This window comes from Podarcis muralis, chromosome 3, assembly GCF_964188315.1.
Source record: "Podarcis muralis chromosome 3, rPodMur119.hap1.1, whole genome shotgun sequence".
NCBI classification, from domain to species: Eukaryota; Metazoa; Chordata; class Lepidosauria; order Squamata; family Lacertidae; genus Podarcis; species Podarcis muralis.
In genome coordinates, this window is record NC_135657.1 from 74602566 (window position 1) to 74621787 (window position 19222).

The 19222-nt window shown below is 42.7% G+C and overlaps 1 protein-coding gene across 1 annotated transcript in view; it reads left to right on the forward strand.

Annotated features, from left to right (window-relative positions):
* SIM1 (SIM bHLH transcription factor 1) overlaps positions 1–19222 on the forward strand; it is a 59397-nt gene that overhangs the window by 30224 nt on the left and 9951 nt on the right. Inside the window, exons 7-10 of the mRNA XM_028723047.2 lie at positions 358–557; positions 673–779; positions 4142–4289; positions 13204–13369. Coding sequence (XP_028578880.2) covers positions 358–557; positions 673–779; positions 4142–4289; positions 13204–13369 — 621 coding nt within the window. The remainder of the gene's footprint in view (positions 1–357; positions 558–672; positions 780–4141; positions 4290–13203; positions 13370–19222) is intronic.

A 19222-nucleotide genomic window follows, 5' to 3' on the forward strand; every position in this document is an offset into this window, starting at 1 on the left:
TTTCCCTGAGAAGCATCGGTTGTAAACTGATAAACAAAGTCCTGCCTGGCCGCCGTGGCCCCTTCAGGCGCGCAAAATCAACCCTTGGCGCTGTAGTCCCAACCAGACGATTAACAGGGACCGAAAAGGAGGGGAGGGGAGACCAGCTGCGCGATCCTCTGCGCGTTTACTACATTGAGGCACATCCGTGGTGTCGAGTGGGGCTCCCACACTCCCTCTTTCGCGGGTTTACTGTTTGACAGTCTCCGTCCCGGAGAGTTTTCTGTTTGCGCGCGAGCTGATTCGCAGATCGCTGACCACGAAGGGCAACCCGAACAGCCCTCTCGACTTGAGCGGATCTCTGTGTCTCCCCAACAGGTCATTCACTGCAGCGGCTACCTGAAGATCCGCCAGTACAGCCTGGACATGTCTCCCTTCGACGGCTGCTACCAAAACGTCGGCCTGGTGGCGGTCGGCCATTCCCTGCCCCCCAGCGCCGTGACGGAGATCAAGCTGCACAGCAATATGTTCATGTTCCGGGCCAGCCTGGATATGAAGCTCATTTTCCTCGATTCCCGGTAGGTCGGCGTCGGGGCTTCCTCTCCCCTCGCCCTAACAGCACCGACGTGCCAAATCAAAGCAACCGACCGGCTTTCTCTCTCTCTTTCTCTGTGTCTCTCTCTTTCCTGGCAGGGTAGCCGAGCTGACCGGTTACGAGCCTCAGGACCTGATCGAGAAGACGCTTTACCACCACGTCCACGGCTGCGACACTTTCCATTTGCGCTGCGCTCATCACCTGCGTAAGGAGCCTCTCCTCTTAGCACGCTTGAAGCCCCTCGCCTAGGCAGGTCGCGCTGAGTTCCCTGGGCCTTACTCCCAAGTCAAAGTGGGCTGGCTGGTGGGCTGTCTTACTTGGGTATTTCCCACGTAGCTGCGTGCGATCCCAATCAAGCTTGATGGAAGTCGTGCTGCGTTCATGGGGACAAGCATGCATAGGATTGCGGTAGCTGCTGGGAGCCGGGAGAAAGAAAGAGAAAGAGTAGGCAGCACAATTGAAACATTTCCCCAAAGCACCATTCAATTGAAATAAGACCCCAGGGAGGAAAAGTCTCCAACACAAAGCAAATTTGTCTCCACCGCCACCCTTTAACCATAAGCCAGGCATAGGCAAACTCAGCCCTCCAGATGGTTTGGGACTACAACTCCCATCACCCCCAGCTAACAGGACCAGTGGTCAGGGATGATGGGAATTGTAGTTCCAAAACATCTGGAGGGCCGAGTTTGCCTATGCCTGCCTTAAGCACACGAGGGGCAGTTTGTACTCCACTTGACAAAAAGGTATCTTTTCTTTCATAGTCTGAAGGGATGATGTGTTTGGGATTAGGGGTTGAGATTCCAGCTGAGTCCAAGAGGACCAGGGTTCCTGCACCTTGTCATCGTCTTGCAGAAATTGGGGATTCCGCCTTGCAAACCATACCTGTTGAAAGCCCCTCTCCTGCACTGTGATGGTAAGGCACAGGGGCCCTGGTCCTCTTTTGCGTTGGTCACCCCACCACTATGGCAAAAAAGAAAGTGCTCGATTATACTGCAAGCTAAAGGAATAGATGTGCTTCATGGATAATCAACTTGACTTTTGTGTAGGAGGGGGTGGGATGTGTAGATGAGTTTTCCTATGTCATTCTTTAACTCCAAAATAATCTCAGGCCTATTAAGGCAATAAGAGACCCAACTCCACCCCTCTAGGTTTATTTTTAGAAAGCAACAAAGGATATGCACTTCCCTCATGCCTTCTGCTGAACTGCTTTATGATGTGTTAATGGTGGGTGATGGAATAGATTTGGCTTGAATAAATGACATGGTTTGAGAAAGGGCTGTGAGAAATCGCCTCTCAAGCCTGGTATGAGTGGGAATGCAACTTCTTAACAGAAGAACACTTTGGGTTTAGTCTTCAAATCAATTACAATTTTTAAAATTTTTGTCAAGTGATTTTGATGGGAAATCCATACTACCTCCTTGCCAACCTTTAATTTTGGGTTCTCTCTTTTGGTGTGTTGGTCCCTGATTCTAATTATATTTACAAGGGTGTGGATCCTATAAGGTTCATTTTAATTTAGGGCAGGGCTTCAAAGAATCATCTGATGTTAGTGGCTTGGAATGCACTTTTCCAGAGCAGATCCTCATCACTGCTTAAACCGGCTTGCTGCTTGGTTTGCTCTTTCCTAGCTCTGTGCTTGTAACTGTAATACATACCACAATGGTGATAGAGACAGAAATTCAGCTGGTGAAAGGTATTCTGTAACTACATCTTCCTGCTGGGGAAAGTGGGTACTGTTAAAGGTGGGTAGTGTCTTTCCAAAACACACAAAGGGTTAGCCCTACCTGCTACTGCAGACTTCAGACTAAATAGAAGTGATTGCAAAATTGTTCTTAAGTTGGAGACACTGCACAGGAAGGACTGGGGTTTTGTGTCACTTTAACTGCACAATCCTACACGTTTCCACAAAGAAGGGAATCCAACTGAGTTCAGTGAGGTTTTCTCCCAGGTAAGTGGGTACAGAATGCAGTTTAATGGTGCAATCCTATGCCCTTTTCTAGACACACACAACTCCCAGTTTGGGAGAGGTGATGAAAGGGGATTGGTTTATGACAGTTCAGTGGACATAAATTTATCTTGGGCTTGTTGTAGGTGGGGTGGCAGGGGTGTGGCTGGTACGGCGTTAGAACCTTCTAGATCTTCCCGTGGCATGTCCCTGAGCTGCCCTGCACTGCAGTGTTAGGGGATCAAAGATCTGATAGGGGATCATCCTCTCTGAGGAGGTCTGATTTATTCTATTACCTCTGGCCATATGAACGCAACATAAAAGTCTTAAATCCAATTAATCCAGGTTGTTTTGGTTATGGTCCACAGCTTTTGGGACCCATCCTAATTAAATCTATAAGTCTATAGCTTTAAATGTGTGTTGCACTTTTAATTGCTGCCATTCTACATGCACTGACTTGAAAGCGCCGCTGAAAACAATGAGACATTTAAGTAAACATGGTAAAGGCAGGCTTGCAAAATATTTTGTTAATTCTGAGTCTCAGATTTTGAGTGTTCAGTCTAAATTCTAATATATTTAACCAAATTTGGGACAAGGGTGAGCTCTCAATATCTGCATTACAAAGACAGTGTCAAATTTGTTAGTTAAAGTTTGGTAATTCATAGTTAGGCAGCTTTACAGTACAATCTTTTATGGCTGCTCAGAAGTAATTCCCATTAAGTTCAGTGGGTCTTACTCCCAGGTAAGTGTGTATAGAACTGTAGCTCAGTCTGCTTTCAGAATTGCTATGTTGATGTTTGACAGAGAAGGAGGTCATGACAGCTGAACTCTTTAGTAGTGTAGACACTACAAAGCCTTTAGTCTCTCTCATGACTGCCAGGAAAAGGCATTTTCACTAGAGACCATAAGAATGCCTTTTAATCTAACTGCTGACACTTGTGAACTCCTGTAACATAATAATCACATGCCAGAGACTCATTTTAAATTTGATTGACACCCTGGCTGTGAAGTAGACTGACTTTTGCTGTTAATGATTGATTGTGCTTTTGAGTTGCCATGCCCTTACAGTAGAGCATTACGTTTCTACCATCTGCCACCACTTTGGTCAGAATTGTAATGGGAAGTGCGGCTTCTTTCAAAATAGGTGGAGGACCACAACTCCCACCATCCTTGGCCACGCTGGCTGGGGCTGATGGGAGGTTGAGTCCAACAACTTATGGAGGACCACAGTGTAAGTCGATGTGGTGGTCTGGAGAGGTGCCACTCTTGAAAAGACATAATGTGCCCAATGACCTTAATGTACATCAACACGAATATAGAGGACTGGTAAAACCACATTCTATTTCTTTGCTGAGAAACACCGACAACATCTCTCCGAGTTCACTTCTAATTGGTCCCACTCAACGCTATTCAACTTTGTTGAAGCGAAAGGGAAGTAGTTCTGGATAAGAGACCACCCGGTTGCCCAGAGCTTTCTAAAAAGCAGGGCACAAGTTAAATCACTGAAATATAATAAAGAAAATGGAGCCCTTGTAGAGATTTGTTAGAGTTCCTCTTTGAAGGTAAAACAGAAATGGAGTAACTGCTCATTAAATAAATCAGCCCTTCTATTTCTTTTTCAGTGCTAGTGAAAGGTCAAGTTACCACAAAATACTATCGCTTCTTGGCCAAGCAAGGTGGCTGGGTCTGGGTGCAGAGCTACGCCACCATTGTCCACAACAGCCGATCTTCACGGCCTCATTGCATCGTCAGCGTCAATTACGTGCTCACGTAAGTACTAAATCCCACGAGGTTTCTTGTTACTCCCCAGCAGAGTGCCTGTGTCAACTCACATGAACATTGGGGCATTGCACACCAAAGTTCTGCTAAGGCGCCAGTCCCATGAGTCTTGGAGAAGGGCTGTTGGAGAAAAATAAGTGCTTGATGGATTGCATCAAAGGTGCTCTTCTTTTTATTTTGCCTGTCATGGAAGTGCTTTAAGTGGGGGTCATAAAAAAAGGCAAATATTTCAGTCCTGCCAAGAAAACTCTCTTTGGCCCAGGGCTTGAGTTGACAAGGCCCATCCTTCTCCACAAGCTTGGTAGGAATCCACAAAGTTCTTTCATCTGCCTGAAAGCTTTTCCCTCCTGTCTTCTTCTGTTTCCCTAGAGGGGAAAGAACAAGATTTAGGGCTTTGTCACCCCTTGAGTTTGCTCCTTCTCCGCCTTTTTACAGTTGAAGGGGGCACCCTGCATTAAATAAAGTTTAATGCAGCGTAAAAGAAAGGTTTCAACGTACGGAGTTATTTATACTTAACAAACAGGACATCTGTTTTTCTTTTGCTCCCCAAAAGGGGGGGGGGGGAAACCTGGGAGTTTGAAGTTCTTAATTTTATCCAGAGTCTCTATCAAAGCCCCATGATTTCTTTCTTGTTCAAAGGGATGGAGACTTGCATGGAACTAGGTGGGGTGACCAGAAGGGGTTCAGTTAGCAAACTAATAAAATATAGGGGGGAAAGGGGGAGGAAGAGTAATGAAAGTGTTGACTTTTGCCCTCACTCTTTATCCCATCATTGTTAATATTTAGGCACTGCCAGAGGTAGAGGTCTACATGGATGGTATTAGACAGCATACTCAAGGTGACTCCCATGTGAATTTGTTACCTCTTAATGCAGTGCACAGAGCAATCCCTAGGTATATTAACTCATAAGTACATCCCACTGTGTTCAATAGATAAACACTCATACAAGAGTGCAGACTTAGTTGCTTTCTGTTTTCAGGAGTAGAGTTGTTAAAGGGTAGTTAAGGGGAGATTCTCTCCCACCATCTGTAATTTATTTCTGGCTGTACTGGCTTACCTGTCAATAAAGTCCCATTGCTCTCAATGGGACTCACTTCTGAACAGACATGTCTAGGGTTGCTTTTATGCAAGGTGTCATAGAAAGTACTATGTGATTTGGCTCACTTGTGTGATGTTTTTATGCTACAAAAAGGTAAAAGTAGCCAAGGTCCATATTAGAGCAAGAATACCTATATTAGGCCAACCCAAGTCATGTGCTTTCAGTGAAGAGAGTGAGAGAGACCATATATTGAAAGCACACTGCTTTCCCCCAAAGAATCTGGGGAACAATAATTTGCGCTTCACAGAGCTACAATTCCCAGCACCCTTAATGAACTTAAGATTCTTGGGGGAAGCCATGTGCTTTAGATGTGTGGTGAGGGTGTAGTCAGAGAGACAGAGAGAAAAGCTGGTAAAGCTAGCATAGAAATCCGATAAAAGCAGCCCTTTCGGTACCATTGTATTAAATTTAAGGAAGTTGGTGGCATTGCAGCAGAATCAATAGATATGGATCCAGATGAGGGGAACAGTATTTGATGGGGGCACAGAAGAGGGGAAGTATATTTATAGGGGAGGGAGAGGCTGTGAAAAGCACCTTTCCTTCAAGTGACCATAGGGGTCTACCAATGGGGAGCAGGGAACTGACTGTGTGTGGGGGGAGCACTTTTCCTCCATTTTCCCTCTGGTCAGCCTATGCCCCAAGGTGCACCCTGAGCTCAGCACTTCTTTTTGTCTCAACAACATGCTTTGACCATAGGGAATCTGAATAATAACATTTCTGTAAAAAATTGTGGGACAGTGAATGTTTTGCCCACTCCTTTTTACACCCTCTCCCCACTATTTTCCTTCCTTGTGCTGCCTTAGGTATTGGTTCCAGTCTGCCTTGCTAATTCTGAATACTTAGAGAATCTAGGTGTGGTAATTATTTTAGATTGCTTGATTTGGATTGTGTATCCCCAGCCCACAGGCTTGCTAATTGAGAAAGTTCAGGTGCTTCTTTTGTTGCTAATAATGTTGTCACTGCGGTGATTAAAAAGCCACATCCTGTGGCTGCTGATGGAGTGATCACAGTTGCTGGTTATAGCGGTTTACCTGGCACATCTGGTGGGCCAGTGGGCTGGCTTGTTTCTCGTTACTGCCAATTAAGTAGATTTTTGCATTGATTCTCTTCTCTCTCCTTTGCTTTGACAGAATTGCTTTGCTCTGTTTTGAAGAGGGGGGGCATGGCCAGGAAAAGGAGTAATAAGCAAGTGACCTTTGGTTCTACTGTAAAACGTCATGAACTTGCAAATGCCCAGGGACAGTGTTTCCCAAACTTGGGTCTCTGGCTGTGTTGGACTACAACTCCCACCATCCCTAGCTAGCAGGACCAGTGGTCAGGGATAATGGGAACCTGATTCACATGGTTGCAGTCTGGGAAGGAAACCCAATGTTTCCCCAAAGCATTTATTTATTTAGAGTACTTTTACCCCACTCTTAAAGAAACTTCCTAAACAGATTTAATAATAATAATAATAATAATAATAATAATAATAATAATAATAATAATTTATTATTTGTACCCCGCCCATCTGGCTGGGTTTCCCCAGCCACTCTGGGCGGCTTTCCACAGAAACCAAAAATACACTAAAATCACACATTAAAAAGATTACAATCCCACCCTTGGGCTTGCAATCTAAAGGACAGGACACAATAGGAAAGTAGATTGGGAGAGAATAGGAAGAAAAAGCAAACCCAGGAATATAACAACAACAATAATTCTATTATTTAATACCCCACTCATCTGGCTGGATTTCTCCTGCCATTCATTCTTACAAAGTTCTTCCAAGGGTCAGCTGGAATTGAAACAGTGCAAGGAGAGGAGAAGCCAGCAGATTCTAGTCTCTTGGCTTTTGGTCCAGCTTCCCACATCTCCCTCTGCTGCAGACTGTCAGTTGATGGAGGAAGGAGCCTTATGGAGCTGCTATCTTGTTAAGAGCTGATGGAGTGGTCCTGATTTCCTTCTCCTGCCCTGCTGCAGCTGGATAGAATGACAATTGCTCAATGGTGTCACTGGGGAGGAAAAGGCGGATTGGACTGTACAATGACTTACCAATAACTGAATATGACAGAGTCAGAAGACAAGGAGCTGACATTTAAAAATATGTTACCTGTCGGGGATATCATATGCTTTCACCTTTAGGGGAAAATATGGTAATAATGCTCTTCTCCCAGTTTGTTTTCTGATGATAGAATGTAATGGAACCCTGGGAACTGTTCATTTAAAATGAATAACTGAAGGTATTATGTGTAATCTAAAGATAAACTTATTTGGCTTTTCAAGTAATGACAGACAAAACAAACCTTTCAGGACGCTGGAAAGATTTCACTGTATATTTTGTTGTTGTTTCCAAGTGCTTAAAACCTCCTTGGACTGTTATGGGCTACACAGGGTCAATAGGTGGGTACAAAATAAACATTTCTATAATTCTAGGGATCTAGAGGCAAAATTCTGCAAGTTGAGAGGCAAGTGTGGGCAGGTCAATGGCTATGACCTCTGTACGATAGGTTACATTTCAGCCATACAAAAGCTGGTTGGTTTTTCTACACATCCACAATCTCTTCTTCTTCCTTCAGGCAAGCAAGACACTTGATCACATTTCAAGGACACATTGGAGTCAGGCAAAAAGACTTGAGGAGGGTCCAGAGGAGGACTGGAGATATGCGTCGCTTGAGGGGGGAGGTCTGGGGAGCACCCTGAGGGTTACATAGAGAGGCCTGAGGTTCTCCTTAAAATAACTGCCAGTGCAAGGGTTACTGATTCAACAGGAAAGTGCCTTTGCTGATATTAGGAATCTTAGGCTGCATACACACCATGTATTCAAAGCATACCCTCCCCAAGAATCCTGGGAACTGTAGTTTTTTAAAGGATGCTGGAAATTGTAGCTGTGTGTGGGGATAAACTACAGTTCCCACAATTCTTTTCTTCATTTTTTTGGACAATGTGTGCTTTCAGTGTATGTATGGGGTGTACAATAGGCTTCATTGGCATCAGATTATCTTGCTTTGGCACCATAGATGAAGTACATTGGACTGCCCATTTATGATCTTGAGGAAGAGTCTGTTTTCTTGAATTATAGGTTTTGCAATTTTATATCCCTCATCCCTAACTTTCTCACTAGGAGCACACCAGATGCTGACCCCTCAAATTCCTTCTACGATTCCTCCCTCCACCTCTGCTACTGTTAGGTACACAATAACAATTGCATTTATATATTCAAAGTCCAAATCTCACATTTATTTTACCAGTTTAAATAAGGGTGCCGAATGTATATTTAGTCAAGCATTACAGCACCCAGGGCTTAAGCAGATTAGAAATGAATAAATCCAATTAAAGACCATGTCTGTGAAATTTGATAGGTCACCAGCATGAATGAACTGTTTGCACAGTAACAATAAAAACCCCATTAATGATTAGCAACTTACAAGAGGTTTAATCAAGGATCAAATATATAAGATGTAAAATATTTAGATTAAAAAGAGAGAAGATTTTGAATTCATACCAATAAATATAACTGTTTAATGATGTCTGTCTGTCTTTGGATGGTCATATTGCTGTTATGGGTCTTTTGCTGGTTACTCATCATCATAAGCTGTAATGAACCTCTGGGGTTGTCTGCCCAAGATCTTGAAGTATACAAGAACTAATAGATGTTCATTCAGTTCTGTCTCAAAAACCTTCCAGGAATGGAACCTACAGATTCACTGGGAATTATTCTTACTATTCACTGGGTTCTGCTGTTCCTTGCACGCAAACCATGCGCTTCCCAGCCACTTCTCAGTTATGTCTCAATGTCAAGGAACTGCAACTTATTTTCCATTTTCACTTAGGAAGACTTTTAAATGGGAAGAGCTGTAGCACATGCAGGAAGTCCCAGGTTCCATGCATGGCATCTCCAGGTATGGGGTCTGAAACTGGCATTTCAGTGTCCAATCTGCCTAATACAGCAGTATTTAAGTTTAACGTAATTATGAAGCAAACAGAGCTGGTTACTTTACACTGAAGTCTTAGGTTGGTTATAGATTGGGCCATGAAACCAAAAGATCCAGCAGCAGCCTCCTGAGACATATTTGAGTTTCTGTGGCATTAACCCAGTTGGAGTCAATGGGACTGTGAACTGACCTAAATCCTCATGTTTTCATTAGCTCCAATAAAGTTCCATTTACAGAAATATTAACGCAGTAGGTTTCTATGCTGCTTCTTAGCTGAAGCTTCCAAACCAGCTCACATCCTCCATGAAATAAAGAGCACGTTGTAACAATACTATCTCTTGATTCTCTTTGCATCAAGGCCAATGGTGAAATCTCCACTGGAAGGTTTAACTATCAGCTGTGATGGGAGTCCAGGTTAGCTCCAGGTCAAGTGCTTCCAAAAATCTCATACAGAATGACTAGCCCTAGATCATTTGAGATTCTTATCGTAACAGAATGAGAAATTGAACTTGGATCTTGTGATGCTCAATCCAACAGCACTCGTATTAATGGTCCCCCCTCCCAACATGTAAAAAAGATTGCCTTGAAGATTGAGGTGAAAATGTCTAGTCTGGGAAACAGCCGGGGGTCCCTATTAACTTTGTATGTAATGGGGGATGCTCTCCTACTGGTGTGTGAGGATTTACATTTCTGTGCTATTAATACAAATAAGAGATACTGTTTATGCATAAATGCTTGGATATTAAAGTAGAAATGCAAAGGTTGGCTTTGGGAAGATGCATTCTTAAAGGAAAGATGGGACGTGTTGAAATTGGCTGTTTTATCTCTCATCTAATAGGCTTTCAGTGTATTCTCTGCAGACATGCTGCTAAAAAGCACCTTTGAATTTAAAGTAATGGGAAATTATGCTATATATAAAAAAAAACCAATACGCTAGCTTGCCCAGTGTTAATATTGCAGGATTCAGGGGCACCACCTTCTCCGAAGGATTGAGGGGGCCCGTGTGTGATGTCGCATGGGGGCCTTCTGAAGATTGAGGAAGCCTGGTCCCTTAAAAAAAAAGGGGCAGCACAGTGCCTAAGCCCCCAAAAGCTGGCACCCTTGGCAGGATTACACCAAGTTAAAAGGCTATTGTTTCATCTGAAACATTGAATCAAGTTTCCCTCTTTATAACTTGGGTGCCAATTCAGGGTAATGTAGAGGGGTTTTGTGGTACAAAAAGTTGGCTAACATTTAAATGCCTTTGTGAACTGTCTGAAGTGTCCTTTGGTATGCTCCATGTGCCTTGGTGCCTGCCCATACAAGGAGCCTAGATTGAGAGAGTAGGGTAATGTAAGCTGCTTCCAGGAATCTTCTTTATTGGGAGATGGGGGGGGGGAGAGATCTGTGAAATTGTTTGGACCCTAGTTGAGAGCCAGGAGGCTCTTGAGCAGGGAGATGTGTCAGAAGGAGAAGGAATTGATATTGGTCTATATTTTTGAATAATTTATATTAATGGGTTTCCATAATGTATTTGTAACTACTGTTGTTTTTCATTTTCTGCACACCACATTATTCTTGGATATCATGTGGTATAGAAATGGTCTAATTAAGTATCTTCTACTTCTGATTTGCTTGGTTACAGTTGGTTACAGCATGGTGCTGATAATGCCAAGGCTGCAAGTTTCATCCCCGTATGGGACAGCTGCATAATCCTGGATTGCAGAGGGGTGGGCTAGATGAGCCTCAGGGTCCCTTCCAACTCTACAGTTCTATGGAACATCAGTTGGACTTGCAAATCTCTCTTCTGAAGGAGCTAAGGCTGAAATCACTGCACCTTGCAGCATCCCACCTATCTACCCTCTCGCTTTCGAAAAAGAGCATCTCTTTCTATGTTTGTTTTCACATTGCTTATGCCTCTTCCCATGTATATGTAGCTTTATAATTGGCCTTTAAAGCGAGATGAGTGCCACAACCCCAGAGTCAGTCATGACTGGACCTAATGGTCAGGGGTCCCTTTACCTTTTTACTTGGCCTTTATGTGTTTAAATTTTCAATTTGTCATGACAGTATTGGCGTTTGTTATTGTCATTTCCTGCCAGGGTTTTTGCTAGCTGATTGGGCAGAGACAGCAAGTTAAACGTTCTTTTTTGCTTTTTGGTGTAAATTCAGTCTCCAGCCTGCAGTGTCTGTGTTTATGGAAAGGCAGTAAAATACACAAAAAGGCAGCGGGGGGGGGGGGGGCGTGTTCTGCAGTGATTAGTACAATAACTCAGCTTCTCTCCTGAGATCAACCTATTTCTTCAGCACAGTGATTTATTCCTCCTAGAGCCCACAGTTCAATTTCTCTAACTGGGTGGCTCCAGGGTGAAGGAACTGGAGTTGGCAGAACAAGAGCCTCTTTTTCCAGGTGTAACATTTGCCAGACTGCTGTGCAGCAGAAAAGTGGCATTCAGAAAGGCTTTGCCCCTCCTGAAGTAGTTGAGTCCATTCTACCACTTCCAAACGCAACTCATTAATTCTGCTGCATGTGAAGCTACAGGGAGGCTATAGAATTTGCTGCTGTAAGAAGTGGTGATGGTTGGTTCCCACCCCCTTTAGAAGGGGATTAGACAAATTAATGGAGGATAAGACTTTCAATGGCTACTACCACCTCCAGAATCAGAGGCACCATGCCTTTGATTAGTCTCTGAGAAAGAGGCCTGTTGGCCTTGTGTCCTGCTTTTGGACTTCCTTTAAGCATCTGGTTGACTACTGTGGGAAAGCAGGATCCTGGATTTTGGTCTGATCCACCAGGGCTTGTCCTATGTTCTTAATGTAGGTTATGAATGTAAGCCAGGCCATTGTACAAAACTTCCATTATGTCTCGACACCCATTCCATTGAAATAAACACCAACGGACACAAGGCAGAAACCTGACAAATGACCAGAAGCATTTGTATATTCAGATTGATTGTACCTCATCTGTCAATCTCTAGACAAGCCAACTTTTCAAACCACCACATTAGTTTATAGTGCTCCGTGTATTCCCAGTTATAAATATTTTTACATGTGGTATAATATAGACTAGACCTGTCACTTTTATACAGGAGGTCTGGTTTTGCCCAATTCCATTTAATGAGCCACTGTTCTTGGCTTATTTAAAGTTATGTAATGAATTAACTCTAAACTAATGAGTTATCCATCAAATGTGGATTGTCTATATTGAGACCCACACTGCTGTCATTTTAATATATACAAAGGCCTGTACCACAAACACTTCAGGTGGATTTCCTTGACTAACTCTAGAGCAAAATTTGGAGCAAACTTCAACACATCTAGTAGTTTAAGGGATTTCCCCCTCAGGTCTCATGTGTAGATTATAATAAATGAATCCTCTTGTTTGTCCCTTGAAAAGCCTCAGAAATTTGGATATATTCTTAGTGATTGTCGTCTTAGACCATTTTGTGACTGTGTACTGTTATAAACCTTTCCTTCCAATGGATGGTTTCAATTGTATATATTTATTGCCTTCATTAATGCTTGATGCTCTTTGTTGTGCCACCTGCATTCAGTGACTCCTTATTGACATATGGAGCACTGGGCATGAAATTTAACTATGCTCATCACTACATTTGAAGAATGCTCTGTATGAATGGACAGTCTCCACTGCTCATGTAGAGCATTCTCTTGTCCAGGGAAGACTGTTTGATGTGTATCTTTGCTATTCTCTCTTTTATTTATTCCTGAGCCGCTGCCTCCCCTTTCCACCTTTCTTCTGTAGTCTGGAAAGAGACACACATTTGCTACAGGTCTGTATATTTTATGGGATGATTTCTTACAAAAGGGACCAAGACACTGCATAAAATGAAAGCTATACAAGTTAAGCCCAAGTTGTCTTGGATGGTATTAATTTCACCTTATTCCTTTTATCCAGGGATACAGAATATAAAGGACTACAGCTCTCATTGGATCAAGTTTCAGCAACAAAGCCATCATTCCCATATGCAAACTCAACACCAACAATCACTGACAACAGAAAAGGAAGCAAGTCACGTCTGCCGAGCACAAAGTCAAAATCTAGGACATCTCCATATCCACAGGTATGAATAACATGATTTTTTCATTATTATGGTTGTGCTTCATATGTTTTAAAGAAGGTCTAACTCCATATAAGGGAGTTTCCTATGCTCCCATGTCTTGGAGAGACCCCATCTGAAGCTCTGGAGATCCATTGCCAGTTGAGTGTAGACATATCAAGCTAACTGGATCAATAGGTCTGATATGGAGCAAGGCAGCTTCCCCTGCAACATATATTCTATGTTCATGTGGGAAATAAATTATCTAACTCTGGGGCCACAACTGAAAATATTTTTCTTGGTGTCTCTGTCTGCTAATCTTACTTTGTAAACCATATAATATTTAAAACCATATAATATTTTAATATTTAAAATAAATAAACAAATGTGTGTGGGGTGTGTCCGTGTTAGTGATTAGGACATATGGAGGTAATTTCATCACATCCTTGCAGCTCTCCTGCAGAAGAGAGCTTCTCTACTTAATGGAGGCTGCCTGCATGGTTTTGAACTCTAGTAGATTAAATGATGAGGAAAAACTGAACATATGAGGTGCGAGCAGGTAGTGAGCAGAGAGTATTATGAAGGTCAGTGGGCAGGGCTAGCTCTTCCATTAAGCTGAGTAAGGCGGCTGTCTCAGTGTTGGTGCAGAGAGTAGAGTTGGGGAGGGAGATGTGCTTGGTTTATTATATGAAATAAAAGTAATAGAATACATCAATGCTGTTTCAGACAGTAAAATTTCAATTTAAGCAGGCAGCAAATCCTACCATACCTACATAACCTTGATCTAAAGAATGGAAGAAACCCCACCTATTCTCAAAAGCCTCCAGAAGTGAGCATGACAATTTTGCCAGCAGGACTCACACTAATTGTAAATTAAGAAATGCAGAGGAGGAATAGCATACCTGTCCTTAAGAGTGTGTGTGTTCCTTCCTTGTGAACACTGATTGAAGGTCCTTGCTGGAGCTAGGAGAGCCAGCTGACTTTTTGAAACCTGGGGGATTCATACCATTTTGGTCAAGGTGTTCCAAGAGAAAAGAGAGGAAGGCCTTCAGATGAGCAATTTCTACAATTTCCAATAGTTCTACTGCCTTTCCCCCAGAGTTCCTGCCCAGCTTCACCTGGTCCATATTGCAGATTAAGTGTTTGAAAGGAAATCATCCTGGTGGGGTGTGACTGAACTGATTATCTTTTGTCTGCTCACTGTCTTCAAATTATCAAATTATCAGGTGGTGAATAAAGGTTACCAGATGTCCCCATTTCCCGGGGACAGTCCCTGGATTTATACATCAGTCCCCATACAAAATCCATTGAAGTTGAAAAGTGTCCCTGGATTCATTGAAAAAAATCTGGTAACCTTAGAATAGACTGTATGTATTGGCAACTAAATGTACATGTGCTGACCTTTATGCAAAGTGTGAGGAACTCAGGGTGTTTCCTGAATGCCCTCAGGGCATGTTTTGAGATCAAACTTGTACAAAGGTCCCCAGAGTTCATCATGTCATATTAGAGCTATGTCAATTTTCTTACCTATGCTATGATCTACAGTAATAAACAACAGAATAAGTACAGATTGACACACACCTATTCACAGTACAGCAGAAATTGACAAGAGGTATTATTGATAATGATCATCTGAATGTAATCTTTCCTTATAATGACCGTATAATGAAAAGTACTCTTTCTATAATGGAAACACTTGGTCAGCATCTGGCATGACCTTTCAGGGGTTCTTCTGCAATTTATTTTTTCACGCTGTTGGAGAATTGTGTTTAAGCCACTGATTGGAATGTTATTTGCAGCTGTTTAACTCCAAACTTATTTACTGTAATAGCCTTGGCTGATGAGTGTCAATGAAATTCTGTTAAGCTTTCATGTGATGAATATTGATATCTCCTCCAAAAGCTAACCATCTCATACTGCAGCCTGTTATTTTCATTTAGAAACTTTTGTTTTGTTGATTAAAAAGGACTGTATAAATAATGGGTTGGATCCAAAGGTGGCTTTGCAGAAAGGGCTTCTTACATAAATTAGGATATCTGTTTTTTGTTTGTTTGTTTGTTTTGTTTTTGCCAATCCCACCACCACCACTCTCCAAAATACGCTTCCAAAGTCTGGGGAACAAAGAGTAGAAAGGAATAAAATATGACATGGCAGGGTAGCTGCAGTACTTGGGTGGTGTGTGAGGGGGTCAGATTAGTGATAATCCAGTATCCACTAAGGCAAAGTTGTCATAAGATACCACTCAACACATTCAGCCCACCAGACTTCATACCAATAGACCCATACAAATCTTTTCCAACTCTGAAAAACACAAGGGAGAATCTCTCCATTTTCTATTGCTAAAAGTAACCCCCAAACTGGCATTGACTCACTAGCAGCAGAGGTTAGTTTAATAGTTGTGCTGTTACTTTAATCTAAGCCTTTTGCCATCTGTTCTGCCTACAACAGTGAATGCAAAATGAACATACATAAGATTTCAGAGTTACATTAGTAAAAAGCAAGATAAAAGTGATTTAAAAGCATTCATATGTTCTCTGAACAGTACAGACTGCATCTGTGATTCCCCCTCAAGTTTCAGGCACAAATTAAGAAAGTTGCAAATGCCCAGTACTGCAGAAACCTTTTATAGCAAAGGAGACTTTATTGAGAAGGCTTTTCTCTCCCTCCTCCTTTGTAAGAGCAGTTGTGTTGCCCAGGAATTGAAATAAGAGTCACATAGGTTGTAACACACATTTGACTTTGGGTGTGAAGCCTGGTTCTGTTGTCCTTGGCCAGACTGGCACTGAGACCTATCAAGGTCGGATGGGAAGGGTTTGTGTGCTGTTGCCCCAAGCCAGTCGGCAAGAATGTGCTAGCGCTTAGCAGCTTAATAAAGTTACAACCCGCGCATACTGATGCATGCTTAAGTTCCCCTGAAATCTACCACGTGCATTCTCAGTTTTCTCAGCCTCTCTTCTTAACCTAAGTGTTTTACAGCTTTGTAACTGGTAAGCCGATCTGTTCCCCTGAAGCAGCTTGCGTTGTAAAAGCCTGAAAATGTAAGCTTTGCAGCTCTTTCAACAAGAAAAGGAGGGAGTTGGGGAGCTAGACTCTCGTAAAATGTATTGATTTTCCTATTTTGTTTCTGTATTTATATAAAGCTTAGGTAAAAAGAGAGACCATGAAAGACTTTACCTCCTTTTGGCTGCTGTCCAGAAACCACTTAGAGCCGACTCACATGATCTGCCCTTTCACTGCATGGGGATTTTTTGTAGCCACCTTGCCAGGGTGATATATAAAGAACCTGATAGATATATATATATATATGCTATAATGCATAACTTAATCTGAGCCAGGGCGCTCAGTTACAGAACCTTTCTTAATGCCAGGGATTGACATCATTATTATACAAGATTTATATACTGCTTACTAGAACAAAAGATCTCTAGGCAGCTTACGGAATACAGTCTATAATATTTATTTTAAAACACCAATAAAAAATAAACAGAGAAACAAACGAAATATAAAATAACACTGGTAATTCAATTACATTCCTGGGCCATGGGCATAGCCAGGATTGGTGGGGGAGGGTAGCCAAAGTTGTTGAACTTTACTGAAAAAATAAGGGTAAAAATACCCTATAAACTGGACATTGTGGGGGGTAGGATTCTGCTGGAGAGGGGGCAGAACCTCTGATAACTGAGTACTTTCAAAGCTTTTCAATAATATTTGTGGATCTACCCCCCCCCCCCAGTTATGCCCATGACCTGGATAGTGATGACCTTCAATGATTTTTAGCCAGGTTGAGTATTTTTGAGCATACCCCTGCCCTGCTTTGTGATAAATGGTCTGGAGGGTAGGACTTGAACCAATGGGTTCAAGTTACAAGAAAGGAGATTTGGACTGAACATCAGGAAGAACTTTCTGACAGTAAGAGCTGTTCGACAGTGGAATAGACTAGACTACCTCCGAGATGGTGTACTTTCCTTCATTGTAGGTTTTTAAGCAGCAGTTGGATGGCCGTCTGTCTTGAATGCTTTAGTTGAGATTTCTGCATCTCAGGGGGTTGGACCAGATGACCCTAGGGGATCCCTTCCAACTTTACCATTCTATGATTCCAAATACCATCAAATATCACATATCTGAGGCAAAACCTCCAAATCAGGGGGCTGGAACATGCAAGGAGAGTTTCAAACCAGCTATGATTGGGAGCTCCTGGGCTTTAAAAAAGAATCTAATGATTGCTGCTGGAGGAACTGCTGTTGTTGTTTAGTCGTGTCCGACTCTTCGTGACCCCATGGACCAGAGCACGCCAGGCACTCCTGTCTTCCACTGTCTCCCGCAGTTTGGTCAGACTCATGTTTGTAGCTTCGAGAACACTGTCCAACCATCTCATTCTCTGTCGTCCCCTTCTCCTTGTGCCCTCCATCTTTCCCAACATCAGGGTCTTTTCCAGGGAGTCTTCTCTTCTCATGAGGTGGCCAAAGTATTGGAGCCTCAGCTTCAGGATCTGTCCTTCCAGTGAGCACTCAGGGCTGATTTCCTTCAGAATGGATAGGTTTGATCTTCTTGCAGTCCATGGGACTCTCAAGAGTCTCCTCCAGCACCATAATTCAAAAGCATCAATCCTTCGGCGATCAGCCTTCTTTATGGTCCAGCTCTCACTTCCATACATCGCTACTGGGAAAACCATAGCTTTAACTATACGGACCTTTGTTGGCAAGGTGATGTCTCTGCTTTTTAAGATGCTGTCTAGGTTTGTCATTGCTTTTCTCCCAAGGGAGGAGCTGCTATAGCATAACAAATGCAGGACAAAGACAGAGCAGAACATTTGTGGGTATAATAAGCTATGAGGTTTATCATGAGGTTTTGGGGGTATGCACAAGTGAGGCCACCAGAGAACTTTTGCACTTGCAAACTATATTGAAAGCAAAATCATGTGTGACTGCCTCAGTAGCTTCACGAGCGCAAATAATCATGAATGCACAATAAAAAAACACATCTGGAGGGTGTGCTTAGAAGTCTGAGCACCAGGGTGCCAACTTGAATGAAATATTGGGTAAGCCCCACCCTGCATAATCAATCACACATGCCATTTGAATGGCAATGCCCATCAACTTTTTTGGGGGGCAGATATTGGCTCCTATGCTGAGCGCCTTTGGTGTAAACAGCAGTCAGGTAGGCGGTGACTTCCAGTAGAAAATGGGCAAGGAGTTTCTGATTCAGATCAGAGCATATTCCAGATTGTACCCCATGGCTTTCCCCCAAAATAAATGTGGGTAAAGCACACTTATTTAAACATGAGATCGAGGCTGGTGAAGTATAGCTTGCATTATACTTAAACAGTACTATTATTGCAACTTTTGTGTGCTTAAGCAACAGGGCAAAAACACAATGCAAGCTGTCCCTAATATGAAGCACTCTGGATGCCTCTAGTAATGCCATCCTTGGTCAATGCTCACTCCCCCATCTCTTGTCATTCTGCTGGCACACTGGATAAGCACACTGGATGTCAACTCTTGTTCCAGGAACTGCCAGTCCCTCCCGCTGGAAGCTATCAGTACAACAGGAAGAACTGGGCTGACTGGAGATGGTCAGAAATAGATCATATGAACTCTCTGGTGCTCCTTTACTGCCAGTAGTCCTTTTAGTTCTGGAAAGTGGTGACTGATTTCAGGAGCGACTCCAGGCCAAATAAGCTCTTAGTGTTTGTCCCAAGTTTTATCTTGTAATTTGACTAGACAAGTCATGTTAACAGCTGTAGAAGAGTTGACAGGAGGAAAATGAGAAGAAACCACTTCCAAATATGGTTGGAATTGGTCAAGAGCATGCTTCTATTTTGGCCTCATATTTCTCCCCCTCTCTTTTAATTTCATTTCTTCTTCATGAGAACTTAAT